The sequence below is a fragment of the Schistocerca americana genome, chromosome 1, assembly GCF_021461395.2.
Source record: "Schistocerca americana isolate TAMUIC-IGC-003095 chromosome 1, iqSchAmer2.1, whole genome shotgun sequence".
In the NCBI taxonomy this organism is placed as follows: Eukaryota; Metazoa; Arthropoda; class Insecta; order Orthoptera; family Acrididae; genus Schistocerca; species Schistocerca americana.
The window spans coordinates 1,147,783,648-1,147,800,888 of NC_060119.1; the positions used below are offsets into that span (position 1 = coordinate 1,147,783,648).

The window sequence follows — 17,241 nt, forward strand, 5'->3', positions numbered from 1 at the left end:
AGTAAGAACTTGGCCCTTAGATTTTTCACGCTTTACACGCGCAGCTATATTAGTCACAAATTATTTCGAAACATGAGGAATTCGTTTATTAAAGCTTGCTTCTCAAGCAGAACGCGTATTGATTCTGGCTATCCTCGCACCGCGTGCAGGCGAGTGTTCGAACTATACGCGAACTGCTGGAAGTGGGGGGAAGCTTGTCACAGTATACATTGCGCCAAGCTTAGGCATGTAATCTTTGGAAATCTGATTATTCATTTGTTAAATTGTTATGCTGGATTTAAGAGCACAAATAAAATATAAATTTCTGTATACAGGACGAGATCAAACATTTTGAAAATTATGTTACAGAAAAATTAGGTTTTAATCTGAATTTCGTGATTATACTAGGCACAGTTTAATTTAATATTGTCACGCCTGCGCGTGAAAGCTACATCTATGACACCAAGAGTAAGCTGTTGGAAGTGTGAGCGAAGTAATGTTTTTCGTTGTTGAAAAGCAGGCGATTGGGAATGATAGTTTTGAAGTAGGTTTGGCTGGTGGACGTCGTATATTTCATTGCGATTCTTGTACGGCAGTTATGGATTAATTATGTCTATTGGGTACGCTTATGTGTTTGTTGAATTCGAGTAGGTATAAGGCACGAAAAAATGAAAATTGGCACTAATTGTTGTAGGTTTTGCCATCTCGTTTTTCACGTGACTTGCTACTCGTTACGTTTTGACACTAGTGTAGGCACACAAGCTATATTTCATTTTCACTTACCCAAGAAGTGAGGCTATTTAATATTTACATATGATCTGTGTTTTTATCTTATAATTTTCTCCATCACTTACGTAGATACGGTCTTCATATGCATGACGTTAATTAACGGTACATATCCATGAGTAATGTTGCAGAATATATCTTTTACATGCTGTTTCAAAGTATGATGGCTTTCATGTGTATAGATTTTTTTCACTGTGGCATTCATGGTAAATTGACAGTGTACAGTTCCCTGTACATTAGTCATTTTTCATTTCAAGCAACTATTCTGCTACTGAAATTGTTGCGGCGCATTATTTCAAGTGACATATCTGATTGGTCGGTAAAATTTCTGGGCATTCCACAGAAATTGTGATTTAATCTCCTTCAAAATTTCCCCATTATCCTTCATAACACTCTTTGTGGACCTTGGGTAACCGGGTTCTTATGAAATAATCAGGAACTGATACCTGCACGTATAAAACTAGGATTTTTAATCATATTTTGGGGCAGTTCGTCATTAAGAGAGAAAATATTCCTTGCACAAAGCATGTAATCAGAATAATACCAGGAGCCCACCCAAGATCACCTTGCGGACATTTATTTAAGGAACTCAGGATAGTCACAGTACCTTCACAATACATATATTCACTTATGAAATTTGTCATTAATAACCTATCCCAATTCAAAAATAACAGTGAGGTGCATAGCTACAACACTAGAAGAAAGGATGATATTCACTATTCTGAATTAAATCTCACTTTGGCACAGAAAGGGGTGAATTATGCTGCCACAAAGAGCTTTGGTCATTTGCCAAATAGTATTAAAAGTCTGACAGATAGGCAACCAACATTTGAAAGCAAATTAAAAGAATTTCTGAATGACAACTCCTACTCAATAAATGAATTCTTAGATATGAAGTAGTAGCTGTAAAAAAAGGTTAATTAGACCCGTTTATTTTGTGTAAAGAAAACTTATATTATAGTGACTTGTTCCACATCATTACGAAATGTCATACTCATGATCCATGGAACAAGGAGTTATTAATGTATCTATGTATGTATGTTGGACCTATGTTGATAGTTTTGTTGGCCTTTCTTCCTGGTGCTTACTTATGTTTTGCTAAGTCAGTTTCCACACACTTCCAACAGACTTTTTATGGGTGTATTCATTGGTCATAAAAATTAAATTGCACAAAATGATTAATAAGAAAAATACAATGACCTATTCCTCTAAGGAATCACTTGCTTGAAACATTGCAACATTTATGATCATGATGTACTAGTTGGTTAATTATTACTGTTATCAGAATCTCTGTGACAGGAAATACTTGAGAATGGTATTTGGTTGCCAAAAGGAGAAGTAAGAGTATATTATTCCTAATTATTTGATTTTTACCTTCATTTCTTGAATTAGATTCCATATTTTTGAGAATATCATCTGAAATGTAGATATAACGCACTGCTGTTGGGACCCATCACAAATAGGGCTAACACGGGATACTGCACCTGTACAGCGAAGAGCTGCATGAATGGTCACATATGTGTTTGATCCATGGGAGAGTGTCACAGGTGTGCTGAAAAAAACTGTACTAGTAGACTCTTGAAGATACATGTCAACTATACTTACAAAGTTTCAAGAACCACCTTCAGATGATGACTCTAGGAGCATACTAACCCCCCCCCCCCTCCCCCTGATTCACACTCACATAGGAATCTTGAGGACAAGATTAGATTACTTATAGCACACACAGAGGCATTTAAAGAGTCATTCTTCCTGGTTACCAAACGTGGATGGAACAGGAAGAGAGCGTAAAACTGGTACAATCGGACATACCCTCTGTCATGCACTTTAATTGATATGCAGAGTATAGATGATCCGTATCTGGAAGTAACTGAACATTCTATCCAAGATTACCATCTTGTGCTGGCAGCATATCTCTCTCTCTCTCTCTCTCTCTCTCTCTCTCTCTCTCTCTCTCTCTCTCTCTCTCTCTCCCCCTCCTCGTCCTCTTCCCCCCCTCCCTCCCCCAAGATTCACTGCTTTTGTCACCCATACTATACAGTTACATCTTCGACATACAAGTTGGACAGAGGAAAATGGGTCAAGTGACCATGAGGTCCCCAACTCTCCCACCTTCAATTTGTTGAAAATTCTTCAGTATTTACCACAGGGACCCACGTGAACAGTTGCCAAGTTTAATTCCATCTGTATCTCTGTGTGTATACTGCTGCCGCTTTCACAGAGGCTGATTTACTCAGAAATGGAAATGCATGGGAAAGATTCAAATGGCTCTGAGTACTATGCGACTTAACTTCTGAGGTCATCAGTCGCCTAGAACTTAGAACTAATTAAACCTAACTAACCTAAGGACATCATACACATCCATGGCCAAGGCAGGATTCGAGCCTGCGACCATAGCGGTCGCGTGGTTCCAGACTGAAGCGCCTAGAACCGCACGGCCACTCCGGCCGGCTCATGGGAAAGATCTTCAAGTTTCCTGACGTAATATAGCTACAATTCTTCTGTTCGGACACCTAACATAACTTTTGGATAGAATAGAGAAATAACATAAAAAGAGGTCAGAAAGTAATAGCCGCACAATCTCTTCAAACTTACAACAAATCTCCATCTCGTAACAAGGAATAGGTAGTGAGTAAATGATGCTGGAAACATAATCATTTTTCAGTGAATTGTCTGTCTGCCTATCAGAAAGACACACGTGTATTCCATATTTTTATGAGCCTCAAAGTATCCAAAAGTAACAAATGTTCTTATCTTCAAGCATCTCTATACTTTAATTGACACCTCTGATTTCATAAATCTTAACACCGCTGAAAGGGTGCATTTACATTGATCATAAGCATTATTTTTAGACTGGGTTTTACAAAGTGGTTTGTGACCATAGGTGCAGCAGATTCACACTCACCATTAGGTTTTTTTGTTTGTTTGTTTGTTTTTTTCCAATTGTAAACCGAATCCTTTCACCTTAATGGGACTTGTACATGAGCAACTATCAAAAAATCAATTTTTTTAATTTGCCTTAAATAATTATTTGTAGTTTTCTTAAGAAGAAAAAGTTTCCTTCCAGGAAAGTAGACCACAGAAAGTATCAAAATTAGAGAAATTTAAAAGTGGCTGCTTGCACCATGATGTCCCCATGGCACACAATTAGCTCTACTAAAGATAAAATTTTGTTGTATGACTGTTTAGTCCCTTAAGTTGGCTAATTTGCAAAAGCTTCACAGTTGCTTAGCCTTTGTGTATACAGAGAGTTAGTCATTGTTTGCTGTTGCTTTGGCACAAATATTTTGTTTACAGCCAAGTAACTGTATGCATGAGTTTCTTATTGAATTATTATGGACAAGCCATAAGACTAAACAAAAATGGTCAAAAAGACAGTATGGGCTACCTTCTTTCATAAATCATCCACAAATGACAACCCATATCATGCACTCTGCCCACCTGGCAGTGATTTATGGTGTGGTTACCAGGGGGCTGTTACTCAAGGTGAGACCTACAACCATAATCATTCTTTGCCATTTGCTGTGATGAATGTTATAAAACCTATATATAGGGATCTTAGTGACACAAGATTAATAGCGAAATGTTTACTTGGTAGGACTCAAAATCCAAATGAAAGTTTCAACAATAGCGAATGGGAACAGATGCCAAAAACTCTTCTAGTAGGACTAAATGCTTTGAAAACAGGTAGATGTGCTAGATGCTGTTCCATGTTTCAATGACAGTGCAGTGTCAAGACTTAATGTTGTGGTACTGATGGGAGTGCCTGGTGGACTAAATATGGATAGTGTTCTAATAGCCATTGACTGAAAGAGACTCTTCGAAGCAGAAAAATCAGTGTTGGAAGCCACCAAAGAACGAAGAAGTATTGGTGTGGAAAGGAGAAAGGAGGAAGAACAACACAGAAAACAAAATGAATATAGACCTGGAATGCATTAGTGCCATGCAAGTTTAATAGAAAAAGCAAGTTTTAACTTTAACATCAATTTCCCAAAAGTTAAATTATTTCATGTTCTGGTACACTTTGACTAAAAACTATTAAAGGTAGAGAGCTGAAATTTTGTATAATGTCTTAAAACACGCTTAACTAAAAAGTAAGATTACTCTTTTGACTTAACTTTGGAAATAAAATACTTTTTTGAAGAAAAGCCCTGAATGTATTTCCAAAATTTTTAACAATCATACTTAAATTTTTTTTGTACCACAATTTATAACAGTACCATCTTTTCAGTAATCTGTTTTTAAAGGTAATAGTGTGAAGAACTTACAGGAAAAAAATAAACCTACTTTCTTTGTATTTTGAGTAATGTGTACCTATAATGTACATAAATAATTAGCAACAAAGAAATACAATTTAAAAAAAGTGTGAGAGCTAAAGCTGTAGTTCATACATAAAAATGTTCCCAAAAGATGGTAAGCATTATATGGGCTTACAAATCTTATTCTTTGAGTTACAATGGTTAGAAAACAAACGAGTTTTTCAACGTTTCCTCTAATATTCGTGGACCAGCCCCCTTAACTGATGTGACACCAAAACGATAGGTAGACAAGACAATTTACTGACAAATGACTGTGTTTCCAATGCCTTTTACTCACTACTTATCCCTCGTTAAAATATGGGGAAAACTTTTTGTGACAAAGTTTTTGCAGCATATTTGAAGAGACATTGGGCCGTGGGCTTTGCTCCCTTAACTGGATTTAGGATATTTCCTTATTCTGTGCAAAAACGTGCTAGGATTGCAAATTATGGAATCATAGCTCTATTAGGTCAGAAAGCTTATCTTACATGTGTTTCCAATCCAAAGAAAGTAGCCCTTGTGGAAACAGCTCTAGTACATACGAATACACTAAGTTACAAATGAAGCTGAGCCTTAGCAGAAGTTTATGCACATCCTTTAGGAACATCATGTACAGATTTCAACAAAATTGAAGGGGTCATGCTGAGAGCATCTTGCAGATTGCGTCACTTGACGTTGAATGACTCAACTGCAGTTACAAAAATTTAAGTGCATACCGACTTTACACATTCACTGGCCCAAAATACTAGATATGTGGATGTACAAGCAAATAAAAAGTAAACTATTTTCTTTTTTATTATTATTACTGACATTTTTAGAAGATTCTGCTTGATATGTAAATTGATAATATGTAAAGACAAATATTCGTAGATTCCGGGTAAGAGTATAATCACTGTTGCACAGTTTTGTTTGCTAAACCTGAAATTTACTCTCAAAATGTTGAGCAGTATGAAACTATGCCTTTAACAGGTTCCATACCTCAAACGGTAAAAACGAAACATTATAGGATCACTTTGTTGTCCGTGTGTCTGTCAAAACCCCTTTAATCAGGAACGGGCAAACTTATCAGATTGAAATTTATGTCACCTACTAAGGACTATGCTCTCTTGACAGCATAAAAAACTAACTTCTAAAGCAGTGCAGCCAAAAGATATGGCCACTTATGTCACCTAGCCCAATATTTGCAAACACTCTCTTAAAAACCAGTAGGGTACTTCCTGTTTACCTAGAATTATGAAATTTGCCAAGAAGCAACATTTTATAGTAAGAACTGTTACTTTGTCATTATACCACGCAAAAAAAAAATATATATATATATATATATATTCAAGTTGAAATTTATGTCACATACGAAAGTCTATGGCCCTTTGGCAACCTATAAAATTTTGGCATCTAAGTCAGAGCAGTCAAAAGACACAGCCATTTACACCTTTGATAACCTGCCAGTATCAATATCAATAACTGACAAAAATCGCTGAAATTCTCGATTTGTGAGATGGATGAACTATGTATACACATCAGTTACTGTTAGGTGTCTGTCTTGCGCTGAGTGCAATTTACTTAAAGAGAATTACATCAGATGAATTTTGCTTTTAATTATTTATAAAGCATCTTCCATGATTATACTGCAAATTGGATGCATACATTTGTATATGTTTGGTTATTTTAGGTTAAAAATAGCATTTTGTTTATAAAGTTAGTGTAGAAGTTACTTGTTTTTCTTTACATATTCTGCTTCTTCCTTCCTTGCTAACAGCAGTTGATGTTGGAAGACTTCAGTTCACATATGCAGTTGGCAGTTTTTGCCATTCTGCGGCATTTCTTGTGCTGCAGTAATTTGCACTTCACTTTTGTAAACTGTTTATCACTCTGCATAGTAACAATGTTTAATGTCTGTTCTTTTGTTCTCACCCATGTTGAAACTATTGCCAACGTGTGAAGCTGCCTTCCATTTTGTGTGAGTTAGTGTAAATTAGCGAAATTGTCTTGCGTGTTTGGTAGAGATGTGAGAGGAGATGGTGAGGTTGATGGCAGTTTTTTTTTTTTTTTTTTTCCTTTGGGAGGGGGGGGGGGGAGGATGGGCCTGGATGGTGATCATAGGAGAGGATCTAGAAGGAAATGGTAATGAGAGCTGGAGCCTGTGGTTATATGTGTATATTTTATGTTGTATTAAGTGGTCAGTCAGTTTAAAGAGTGTGTTGTTTGCCAAGCTGGTCTAATGATTTATGGAATGTTTCTTTTCTGTTATGGGTTTTTTGATGTGGTAGTTTCCTTGTAAGGTGTTTTTTTGTTGTTTATCCGTATGATTTCCATATCTGGATCTCTGGTTGTAATTTTACATTTGTGTTGGTGTGGGTGTTCTACACAGTTCAATGATTGGTTCTGTAATTGTGTGCTCTTACATGTTCTTTTATATCTGGTGTCAAATGTCCTCCTGGCTTGATGTATGTATAAATGATCAGACCATCTTGGCAAACCACACACTCTTTAAATTGATTGACCAGTTAATATAACATTAAATATACAGTTATAACCACAGGATCCACTTACCACTACCATCTCCTCCAAGATTCTGTCGTAGAATCACCATACAGGCCCATCCTTACCCCCCCCCTCCCCCCCCCCCCCCCACCCCAAAAAAAAATTGTAATCAACCTCTCAATTTCCTCTCATATCTCTACCTTACATGCAAAACAAATTCACTAATTTACTCTGACTCAGAAAAAAGGGAGGGTAGTGTCACGGGTTGGTAACACTCACAATGTGAATGAAACCAAACAGATATAAACACTGTTACAGTCCAGAGTGAGGAACAGTTTACAGAAATGAAGTGCAAATAATGCAATGCAAGATATACTGCAGAATGGCGAAAATGCCAAGTACATATGTGAATCGAAGTCTTGACATCAACCGCTGCTAGCAAGGAGGAAAGAAGCAGAATGTGTATAGAAACACCACAAGTAACTTGCACACCAACATTATACACAAAACACTGTTTTTAACCTAAAACAACCAAACATATGCAAACATATGTATCCAATTTGCAGAATAAACACGGAAGGTGCTTTGTAAATAAAAGCAAAACGCATCTGGGGCAGTTCTCCTTAAACAAATTGCAGTCAGCTAAAGATGGATAACTGATTTTAACAGTTGCTGCAGAAGAAGGCCATACAAACAAATATATTATTTATTTACATAACTAAGTTTGTACCGAACCCTTGGTGTGTGAGTCCTACTTGCCCTTATCCAATTTTTTTTTTTCCTCCACAGTGGTGACTATATGTAAAAATATTCCAGTAGTAGTATTGAAGGGTCTTTCAGATGATGTTCTCATACTCTGAATATAAGCCAAAAATCAGCAAATCTTGTTTTAACGACAGGAATACAAAATGTTTCGTTCACTGTCAATCGTAAAAGATCAATACTGAGAGCAGTTTGCATTTGTAATGTTGTATTTGTTAATCTGTTGATTAAAGTGCATAGTAACAAAATAAACACACAGTAGGTCCTCCTGTATGATTTTTGTGGAAAGTTATTTGTGTTTCTTCAGTAAGTGATACTTTAAAGAAATTTAGTGTTACTGATTAGTGCATTGTACATCGACAAAAATAATCAATTTTTAAAAATATAATACAATTGCATTTTAAAAAAATCTACTCAACAAGCAGCAGCAGGCATAGAAAGGTTAAAGAAACATGTGCTGCTCTTCTCATCCCATACAATAAGTCTCCACTGACCTGTGGTTGGGCAAGATTTCCGAACTATCTCCATTTCGTAAACCTCGCCAACTTTTTCCTTCATACCTCTTCCTTCACCTTCAACCCTTCTGCCAGAAGGAACCACTGGCTATGAAAGCTTACAATTTTCTTTAACCTTCGTACGTGTTTTCTCATGCTGGGTTCGTGGACGGTAGATATTTTTATGTATCCAATTGTATTATAATTAGTGCATTGTGCCACACATTGGAAGACCAAATGAGATTCAACTTTTAACAAAGTTAGCTAAAGCAAATCAGAATGATCATAGAAATTCACTCTGTTGTTGGGGCTTAGTTAAAAACCTGAAATCTGTTGTTTGTAGATTCATACACATTATCACTACTAATTACAATTGAGTCACCAGAATAAGTAAATCTTGGATTAAAAGGTAGGTCACACCACTGAAGGAGATGACGATTGCTGGCTACAAATTGTGAAGTAATGTTTAAGATACTTAATATCATGATCCAGATTAAAATGCCTACCCAATTATTCAGATTTAGATTTCCCTAAATCGTTCCAGGGGATTTAGAATCAATGATGTCACTGCAAATTTTGTCCTCCATCTTCCTCAAGCTGAGCTAGTTCTCTAATGAACTCAAATTTGAGGATTACTACTGCCAACATTTCTTTTAAGTTGAAAAGTTCTGTGAACTGTAATGTTCAGTTTCTTTTGCTATTACAGGATCTCATAAATTGCTGTGTGTGTGTGTGTGTGTGTGTGTGTGTGTGTGTGTGTGTGTGTGTGTGTGTGTGTGTGAAATTGTGCATGCCAATCAAAGACCGACTGTCCAAGAGATTGCAGAAGAATGAAACATTTCAGGTGGATCACGTCATGAAATCCTGATGTCTTGGAATGCCTTGTGTTGCCCGCCAAGTTTATCCCACGGCTCATGAGTCAAGATCATGAAGACCTCCACCTCGCAATATGTGAAGATCTTTTGGAATGCGCAAATGAGAACCAGATATTCCTTAAGAGAATCATAACTGGTGAGGAGACATGGCTCTACAGTTACGATGTTGAGACCAAGGTTCAATCTTCACATTAGGTCAGGAAAGGTTCTCCAAGACCAAAAGAAAGCTCATCAGGTCAGGTCCAATCTCAAAGCCATGCTGCTGTGACTTTGAAGGATTAGTTCATCATGAATTGGTGGCACAGTGACAAACTCTTAATTTATGGTACTGTCGGGATGTGTTGCGACACCTACAAGAAACATTGAGAAGGAAATTGTCTGAAATGTGGCGAGACTATTAATTGCTCGTGTCACGATAAACCACCTGCACATTCATCCCTATTGGTGCGTGACTGTTGCACAAAAAAATTATATCACTGTGCTGCTCCATCCTCTGTTCTCAACAGATGTGGCCCAGCAGATTATTTTTTTTTTTTACTTCCAAAGCTGAATACCCATTGAAAGCACAAAGATTTGCAACACTACACGACATACAAGAAAATTACAGACAGCGCTTCACGTGATCTAGCAAGAGGCGTACCAAGACTGCTTCCAGAAGTGAAGACAGCGTTGGGAGAAGTGTATCAATTGTGGAACAAAATATTTCAAAGGAGACATGCGCAAGAAGTAAAAGGTAAGCGATAGAAAAATTTTGGGTACAGAGTCCAGGAATTTTTTGAACAAACCTTGTATATGATACTAGCCGACAAACACGGCATGTTCTGGGTATTCATTTTGACAATTTTCTATTAGAAACAAAACCAAAAAATGAAATAAAAAACATCTTTTAAATCATGAAACAGTCGTAGAAAGAAATACACATAACATACAAACGTGTAACTACAAACAATGGAAACTCTAGGTCGGAATATCAACAATATTCGGAAAAGGAAAGATTGCTACTCACTATAAAGATGGCCCATTGAGTTGCAGGCAGGCACAATGAAATGATTAGAGTATTGGGGGGGGGGGGGGGGGGGGATCACCGACTGGTATGGCGCACAGGTAATAAGACTGCCAAGAGCAGCATCCCATGGGAGGGGGGGGGGAATCGATGTAGAAGAGGAGAGGAGCAGGGAGGGGGAAAGGACAGGTGGGTACACTGGCAAAGGGCAGCACACAAAGAGGTTGAAGAAATGTGAGAGAGGAGGAGGTGATAGGACGAGTGGACGGAAACCGGTGGCCATGGGGCCAGTAAATTACTATAGGTGGTGGTGGAGCGGAGGATCTAGGTGGCATTGGGATCCTCCCCTCCTCCACTAGCTTTTCTGAAATGCACAGGTGGGACTTATCCTTAAAACACAATCTCCGCTCCTGAAATTATCCCAGCCTCAACCTATTGTCCCCACACCCTCCTCCCTCAGTTTCTGCCCCAAGCCATATCACCTCCTCCCTTTTCACATTCCTTCACCCTCTTTGTGCACTGCCCTCCGACAGACTACCTGCCCATCCTTTCTCCTTCCTTGCTCCTCTCCTTTTCCACTCTCTGCCCCCCCCCCCTCTTCCAAATCCTGCACCTGGCAGTCTCTACTCCCTGCACACCTTGCCAGACAGTACTCTTCTCTCCCCCCACCTGTACCCTGCTATTCATCCCCTTCCTCCACCCCACTCTAGATTGCTATTCACATAACAGTCGCATTCCACTCAGAGTTGCCAGTGGAAGCTGTTGTGTGCTTGCTTGTGTAAATACATGTGTGTGTGTGTTTTCTTTGCCGAAGAAGGCTAAACCAAAAATTAATGTGTAACAGTCTTTTCATGGTACCCATCTGCAACTCGGTGGGTCATATTTACAGTTAGTCATAAATCCTTTTCCTAATATTGTAAATGTATAAGTACAGTATCCAAATTAGGAACATGATCCCGGACAGTTTCTGTACTCTGGGCACAGGTGCTTTACATATCCACAATGTGATTTTGTAAACATCTCTATACAGCAGGTTGCTCTTCACAGATGAAACCTGTCAAAAGCACTGCCAGTTGTCAGGGATTTCCTTAAGATGACTCTGCTGTAGGAGCGCCTTAATAGTAGAGAATAAATGTATTCAAACTCCATGCATGATGCAGAATTTTGCTACATATCCCAGTGCTTATGACATCATACATCATATCTCTTTAACTGTGAGTTGTACAATGATATATTTGTGTAGGTAGATTCAGCAGTATATGTGGATACCATCTGAAAAATATGTGCTAATAGTGTTAGTACAAAGAAGTAATAAATTTAAACGTCATGCATGATGCAGCAGTTTTTCATGCATCTCAGTAATTATGATGCCGTACCTCCTGTTGTCCTTCTTTAGTGACTAACAGAACAATTACTTATGCTGTCATCTGGAATCTGAGTAACTAGTTCTTTTCTATAACATAACAAAATATGTTTACTTCATTTTTTTCAGTTTAATTTTATTGAAAATTATGTCAGTAACTTTGTGTTTTTCAGTTACTTCAGACATTTGGGGTGTAAAAAAAAAAAAATTACTTATAAGTTCAGTGCATTAATCCCATTGTGATGAATAAATTAAGGTCAGTCAATGAAACAGTAGTTTCATCTGAACAGCATAGCCCATTTTACAGTTTTCAGTTCTCAGGCTGCTGCCATTGTATTAAATGTAGAGAGAGGAGTAACAACATGGATAGGGAGGGGAAGAAGAAAACTCGAATGCATACTTAGCACTGAAAATACTTCTGGTTACTCTCGACTTACCTCCGTTTGGCATAATTCAGTGATTGGTGTTAATATGTTTTCAGATTAGTTCATTAGCTTTTCTACTTCCTTACTGAGAAACACTTCAGAAGACTACAAAATGGATCTACCACTATGGGTTTCATGCATTCCTGGATGCCTGTTCAGACAATATTCAGCAACAGAAATTAAAATAGCTGAACCCAAAAATGATCCACGTTTGATTAATATTGCCCAAAATGTTCACTGTACATTATCTTAAATAAGTTCACATTAGTTGCTAAGTGTTCCAGAAGAAGTAAGGAAATTTTCTACATCTTAAAATGCATAATAAAAACAATCAAAAACAATGCATGTATTTTTTCTCACTTCATATGTACAGTATTCACTTATGGCAACTTTCTCATATCTCACAAATGTGCTTAGGTCTTCTGCTGCCTTACACATGGAGGAATACAAAAGTTTTATAATTTTAATCTCATGAACTATCTTCTTCATCCAGTTCATCTTCAGCATCAAGGTCAAGCTCATCCATATCTTGGAAGAGGGACTCATCGACTTTAATGGTATCACCACCTATACAAAAAGAAATAAATATAATTAAAATTTTTTGCCTTATGATGAAGGATGTGGTGAAATTCCTTACAGAAAAAGACTATCCTCGTTGTTTTATATAGCAACACAATGCAAAGAAGAAAATAAATATGAGCATCCACACACATTATACAAAATGGACAGTGATAATTCAAAAACTAATAAGTCAAATTGGACGACTGCAATTAAATCCATTCCCTGGAAGTTTTTTTACATCCGGTTACCAACATAGAATTACAACCATAAATAAAAGTTCGCCACTCATATTTCAACGAAAACTGTAAACTATATTCTGTACAGAAAAGCTGCGTCACCCAATTTGTGTAACATAGTCCACATGTTCTTTTAACTAATATGAAGAACTACGAAAATGTCCAAAATGCAAGTATTTCTGACAACCATGAAACTTTATAACTGGACTCTCTGCAATAACTTGACTACAGTTCACAAGGTGAATATATTAACAAAGCCATTGTTCGATACTCCGCAGAACACTCAGCAACTCAAATGTGCATTTCTTGCTCTGTAAGGTGCTGCACTAGGCTTCTGGATACCATTGTGTTCTGACATACATGAACTGCTCCACCAATACAAATTGTTTCTAGCTGCCTCTGTCACACTTGGATTCTAAAAATAAATTAGTTGACAGTGAACTGTTTACAGGTAACTACCATATTAATAACCAATCAGAGAATGACTTTAGTAACAGCTACAGTTCTGTTCACAATTGTCATGCCACTTGCTGTCAGGTGTCCGACAAAACAGCCAGTTGCACTTGACAAATGCAGTCAATGAGTAACTGCTGTGATTTGTTTTCAATGTGCATTTTATTTCTCAGTGTGGTGAATTTGTTTTACAAGCATTAAATCTGAAACTAACAGCAAAAGAGAGCAATAAAGCTATTAAAATCATGATCTGTTAGGATGTTCTCATATAGTAACTGTTAGAAACAATGGTGGACATAACGCAAGTCACATTGTGTCCCATACAAACATTCTTCATGGTAGGAAACCACCACCAGCCTCTACTGTACCCTGCCATCAGCCTGTGCAACATATACAATGAAGTAACATGACAAGCTGACATTTCAATGGCAGTGTTCCTGTGCTCGTGCTAATCTCTTGTGTCCTTTTGTCAGAGGTACTTACATGGAACTGTCTTCTGCTTCCCATAGTGAAGAAAGAATTTTGCACAGTATGTCTACTCTTATTTTCTCGTCCAACAATACAGAAGTGATTAGTGGTGTGCTTCCCGTAAGTCAGCCTGCTGGTGGCATTTTTACCAGGCTTAAGGTGTCCAAAGACGTCCACAAAAAAGGGATGTGGCCCTTAAATATCATCCCACTGATCTGGAGAAAATTTGAGGGCAGAGATATAAAATATGTGCAATTTGTCCACGACTGCCTCAAATAGCTACTAGGAAGTTGGACACTATTACAGTCAAACGTCAATAAAAGAGTGAACGATTGTCAAAACTGCAAGTAGTAAACATGTGCTTTAAACCATTCTAATGCATGATGTTAGATGTACTACCCAGATATCACCTTGATGATAATTCAGTCTTCTGTGATCTGAGAAGGCCTTTAGAAACAGATGTATGTACATTGTCCCAATAACAATAACTACAGAGAATGAATCTTTCATACTGCAAGCAAAGTGCACTGTTTTGAAACTTCTTAATCGCTGAACCAGGCTTGAACGTAGAACCTCATCTTTTGCAGGCAATGCTCTTAGAGACAGACCCAGGGAAAGTCTCCATGCTTCATTACTTTCCAAACTGTCAGGGCAGGCCAGATGTTGTGCCTGGACAGCTCAAAAACACCTCACTTGGAACATTGTAACAGTTAACTATATTACCGTATTTACTCGAATCTAAGCCGCACTCGAACGTAAGCCGCACCTGAAATTTGAGACTCGAAATTCAAGGAGAGAGAAAAGTTTTAGGCCACACCTCCAAATCGAAACAAAGTTGGTGCATTGTAATATGAGACACAATTTAGGTTGAATAAATGATGATACACCTACAGTAGTTTGGTGCGATTCATAAGCTTAGCAGTTAAGCTTTACCAGGTAGCCATTGCTAGGAGTCAGGCGCTCCATCTGTATTTATACGGGTACCCTTCATTTTTCACGTGCTTCGTCTGGTTTGAATCAATTGCTTATTTTGCTTTGATCTGATAACTGCCGTTTTTCTTTGTTATAGGTGTTTACGTCACTCTAAGCTGAAAATGCATTACTGTACAGTGTCGTGCATTGTTTGTCGCATTCTGATAGTGCGTGTTTACGGCTTGTCGCCGCTCGCGGCATGGCTTGCTTTTGTGCGGAGAGAGAGAGAGAGAGAGAGAGAGAGAGAGAGAGAGAGAGAGAGAGAGAGAGGAATCGTCTCATTAGCGAAACAGTGGCAAGAGACTGCTATTTGTTGTTACTTACACTGCTGCTTTCTTTGATAATGATCAACAAGAACCAAATAATAGACTGCGTATGATAGAACATGTTCTGAACGAGAGTTAGGCGAAAATTTTTCTCCCGCTTCTTTAGTACATCAAATTCTGCACAGAAATTAGAGTCATCTTAGATTTAAAAGTCTAGTCAGTTGCTGTGCTTCATTTCTGACTGTACCCCTATTAGGCATAAGAATAATACGAATATAAACATGACACGATACGTATATTCTTCCGCGTTTGCTGTTGTCTCACTCTAGTTTCGTAGTTTATTAGGCAGACAAAATTTAAATGAGATAGCAGCAAACATGAAAGAGTACATGGCAAAATGTTTATATTCGTATTATTCTTGTGGTGAAGAGAATACTGTATGTGATTCACATTTCATCAGGTTCCTATTAGCAACCATGTCTTCTCACAGGTAGGAAAAAATTCAAAACGTAGAGTTGGCCATATTGGCAAACATCCCAAACAGTCTTGCCAGTCGGATTTTCGTAGTACATTGAAATTCTGCTACATTCGAAGATGAAAAATACGGAATTGGTATTTACTTCGTTGGATAATGTATGAAAATGCAGTGGTTGAAACTCGGGGCGGAGAAATTTTTTTTTTTTTTTTACTGACGCAGAGGATTTTGGCGCCAGTATTAATCTTTGTGCCTACAAAGCATGCCTGTGTAGCGCTACATATATTCGACGGCAGAAGTTATTGTGGCGGCACCTACCAACATTTTTCAGAGCCTCCGCTTGCTTTGCACTCGATTCTAAGCCGCAGGCAGTTTTTTGGATTACAAAAACCGGAAAAAAAGTTTGACAGGATGAGCACTGGAGACCGAACTGAATAGTGATGCCCAATATCTCATCCTAAAGCCATTCACCCTGGTTGGCCTTCACTCAGGAGATATCATCCTCAAAAAGCAGACAAGTTAACTTTTACATCCATTAAAATAGCATCAGTTTTCGTTTAGTGGTGAATGTAGCCGAGAGTGTATGATTTTAGACTGACACACATGGTGTCCTGGGGTTGAAAAAGCCACGTGTACAATTTTAAATTTTATCTGCGTCTGAATGTGTTCGTGTATGCACACATTACCAAGGGGGTAAGCTGATGAATTTCCATTAGACTCTGATTTGTGGCAGCAAAATTCCATCCACTTCTCTTACTTAAAGAAGCACTGGCCTTTACTTCAGTATTATTTTTCGTTTTCCCTTTCACTCACAAAGATATCAGAAGGATATATATCTATTTTTAAGGGAACCTGTTCCCTCTTGACTTTACACATATTCGCTATGTGCTGCATTTTGCCAAAGATGACCATGGCAGCTGCTGCCGCCTCTTCACGCCTAGTACAGAAATGTTATCTAAAATCAGCTATTCACAACTTATGGTTAATTGGCATCCATCATGCATTAAGCCACCCAATAAATAACCAATTGACATCTTTTGGAGTGATATTCTCCCTTCTCTACAGTCTTTGCTGTTCAAATTCTGACACACTATGTAAAATACGCAGCTAATTCCATTACTGCCTCCTGTTTTCACAATTATCCTTCCAAGCAGTTTCACAAGTAGTATCTCAAGGTCTCTTCAGCAGTTCCAATAGTCAGAACATTCTCATGTCTCCCCCCCTCCCTGCCCCCTCCCATTTCTACCTTATTCCCTGCAATATAGCTCATATTTGTGTGAATAATTCCAATAAAAACACATTTTGTATACCAAAGACCACAAAGATGATGAACTTTCACCCACA

The 17,241-nt window shown here is 37.9% G+C and overlaps 1 protein-coding gene and 1 long non-coding RNA gene across 2 annotated transcripts in view; one reads left to right on the forward strand and one right to left on the reverse strand.

The window, feature by feature from the left end:
• Positions 1-460: 460 nt before the first annotated feature.
• LOC124619316 lies at positions 461-4,843 on the forward strand. The gene is made up of 3 exons (XR_006980069.1): positions 461-599; positions 4,063-4,251; positions 4,364-4,843. It is a non-coding gene; the product is annotated as an uncharacterized LOC124619316 (long non-coding RNA).
• A 7,945-nt stretch (positions 4,844-12,788) lies between these two features.
• The window catches only part of LOC124619305 (RWD domain-containing protein 1), a 50,122-nt gene continuing 45,669 nt past the window's right edge, over positions 12,789-17,241 (reverse strand). Inside the window, exon 5 of the mRNA XM_047145604.1 lies at positions 12,789-13,033. Coding sequence (XP_047001560.1) covers positions 12,936-13,033 — 98 coding nt within the window. The 3' untranslated portion in view covers positions 12,789-12,935. The remainder of the gene's footprint in view (positions 13,034-17,241) is intronic.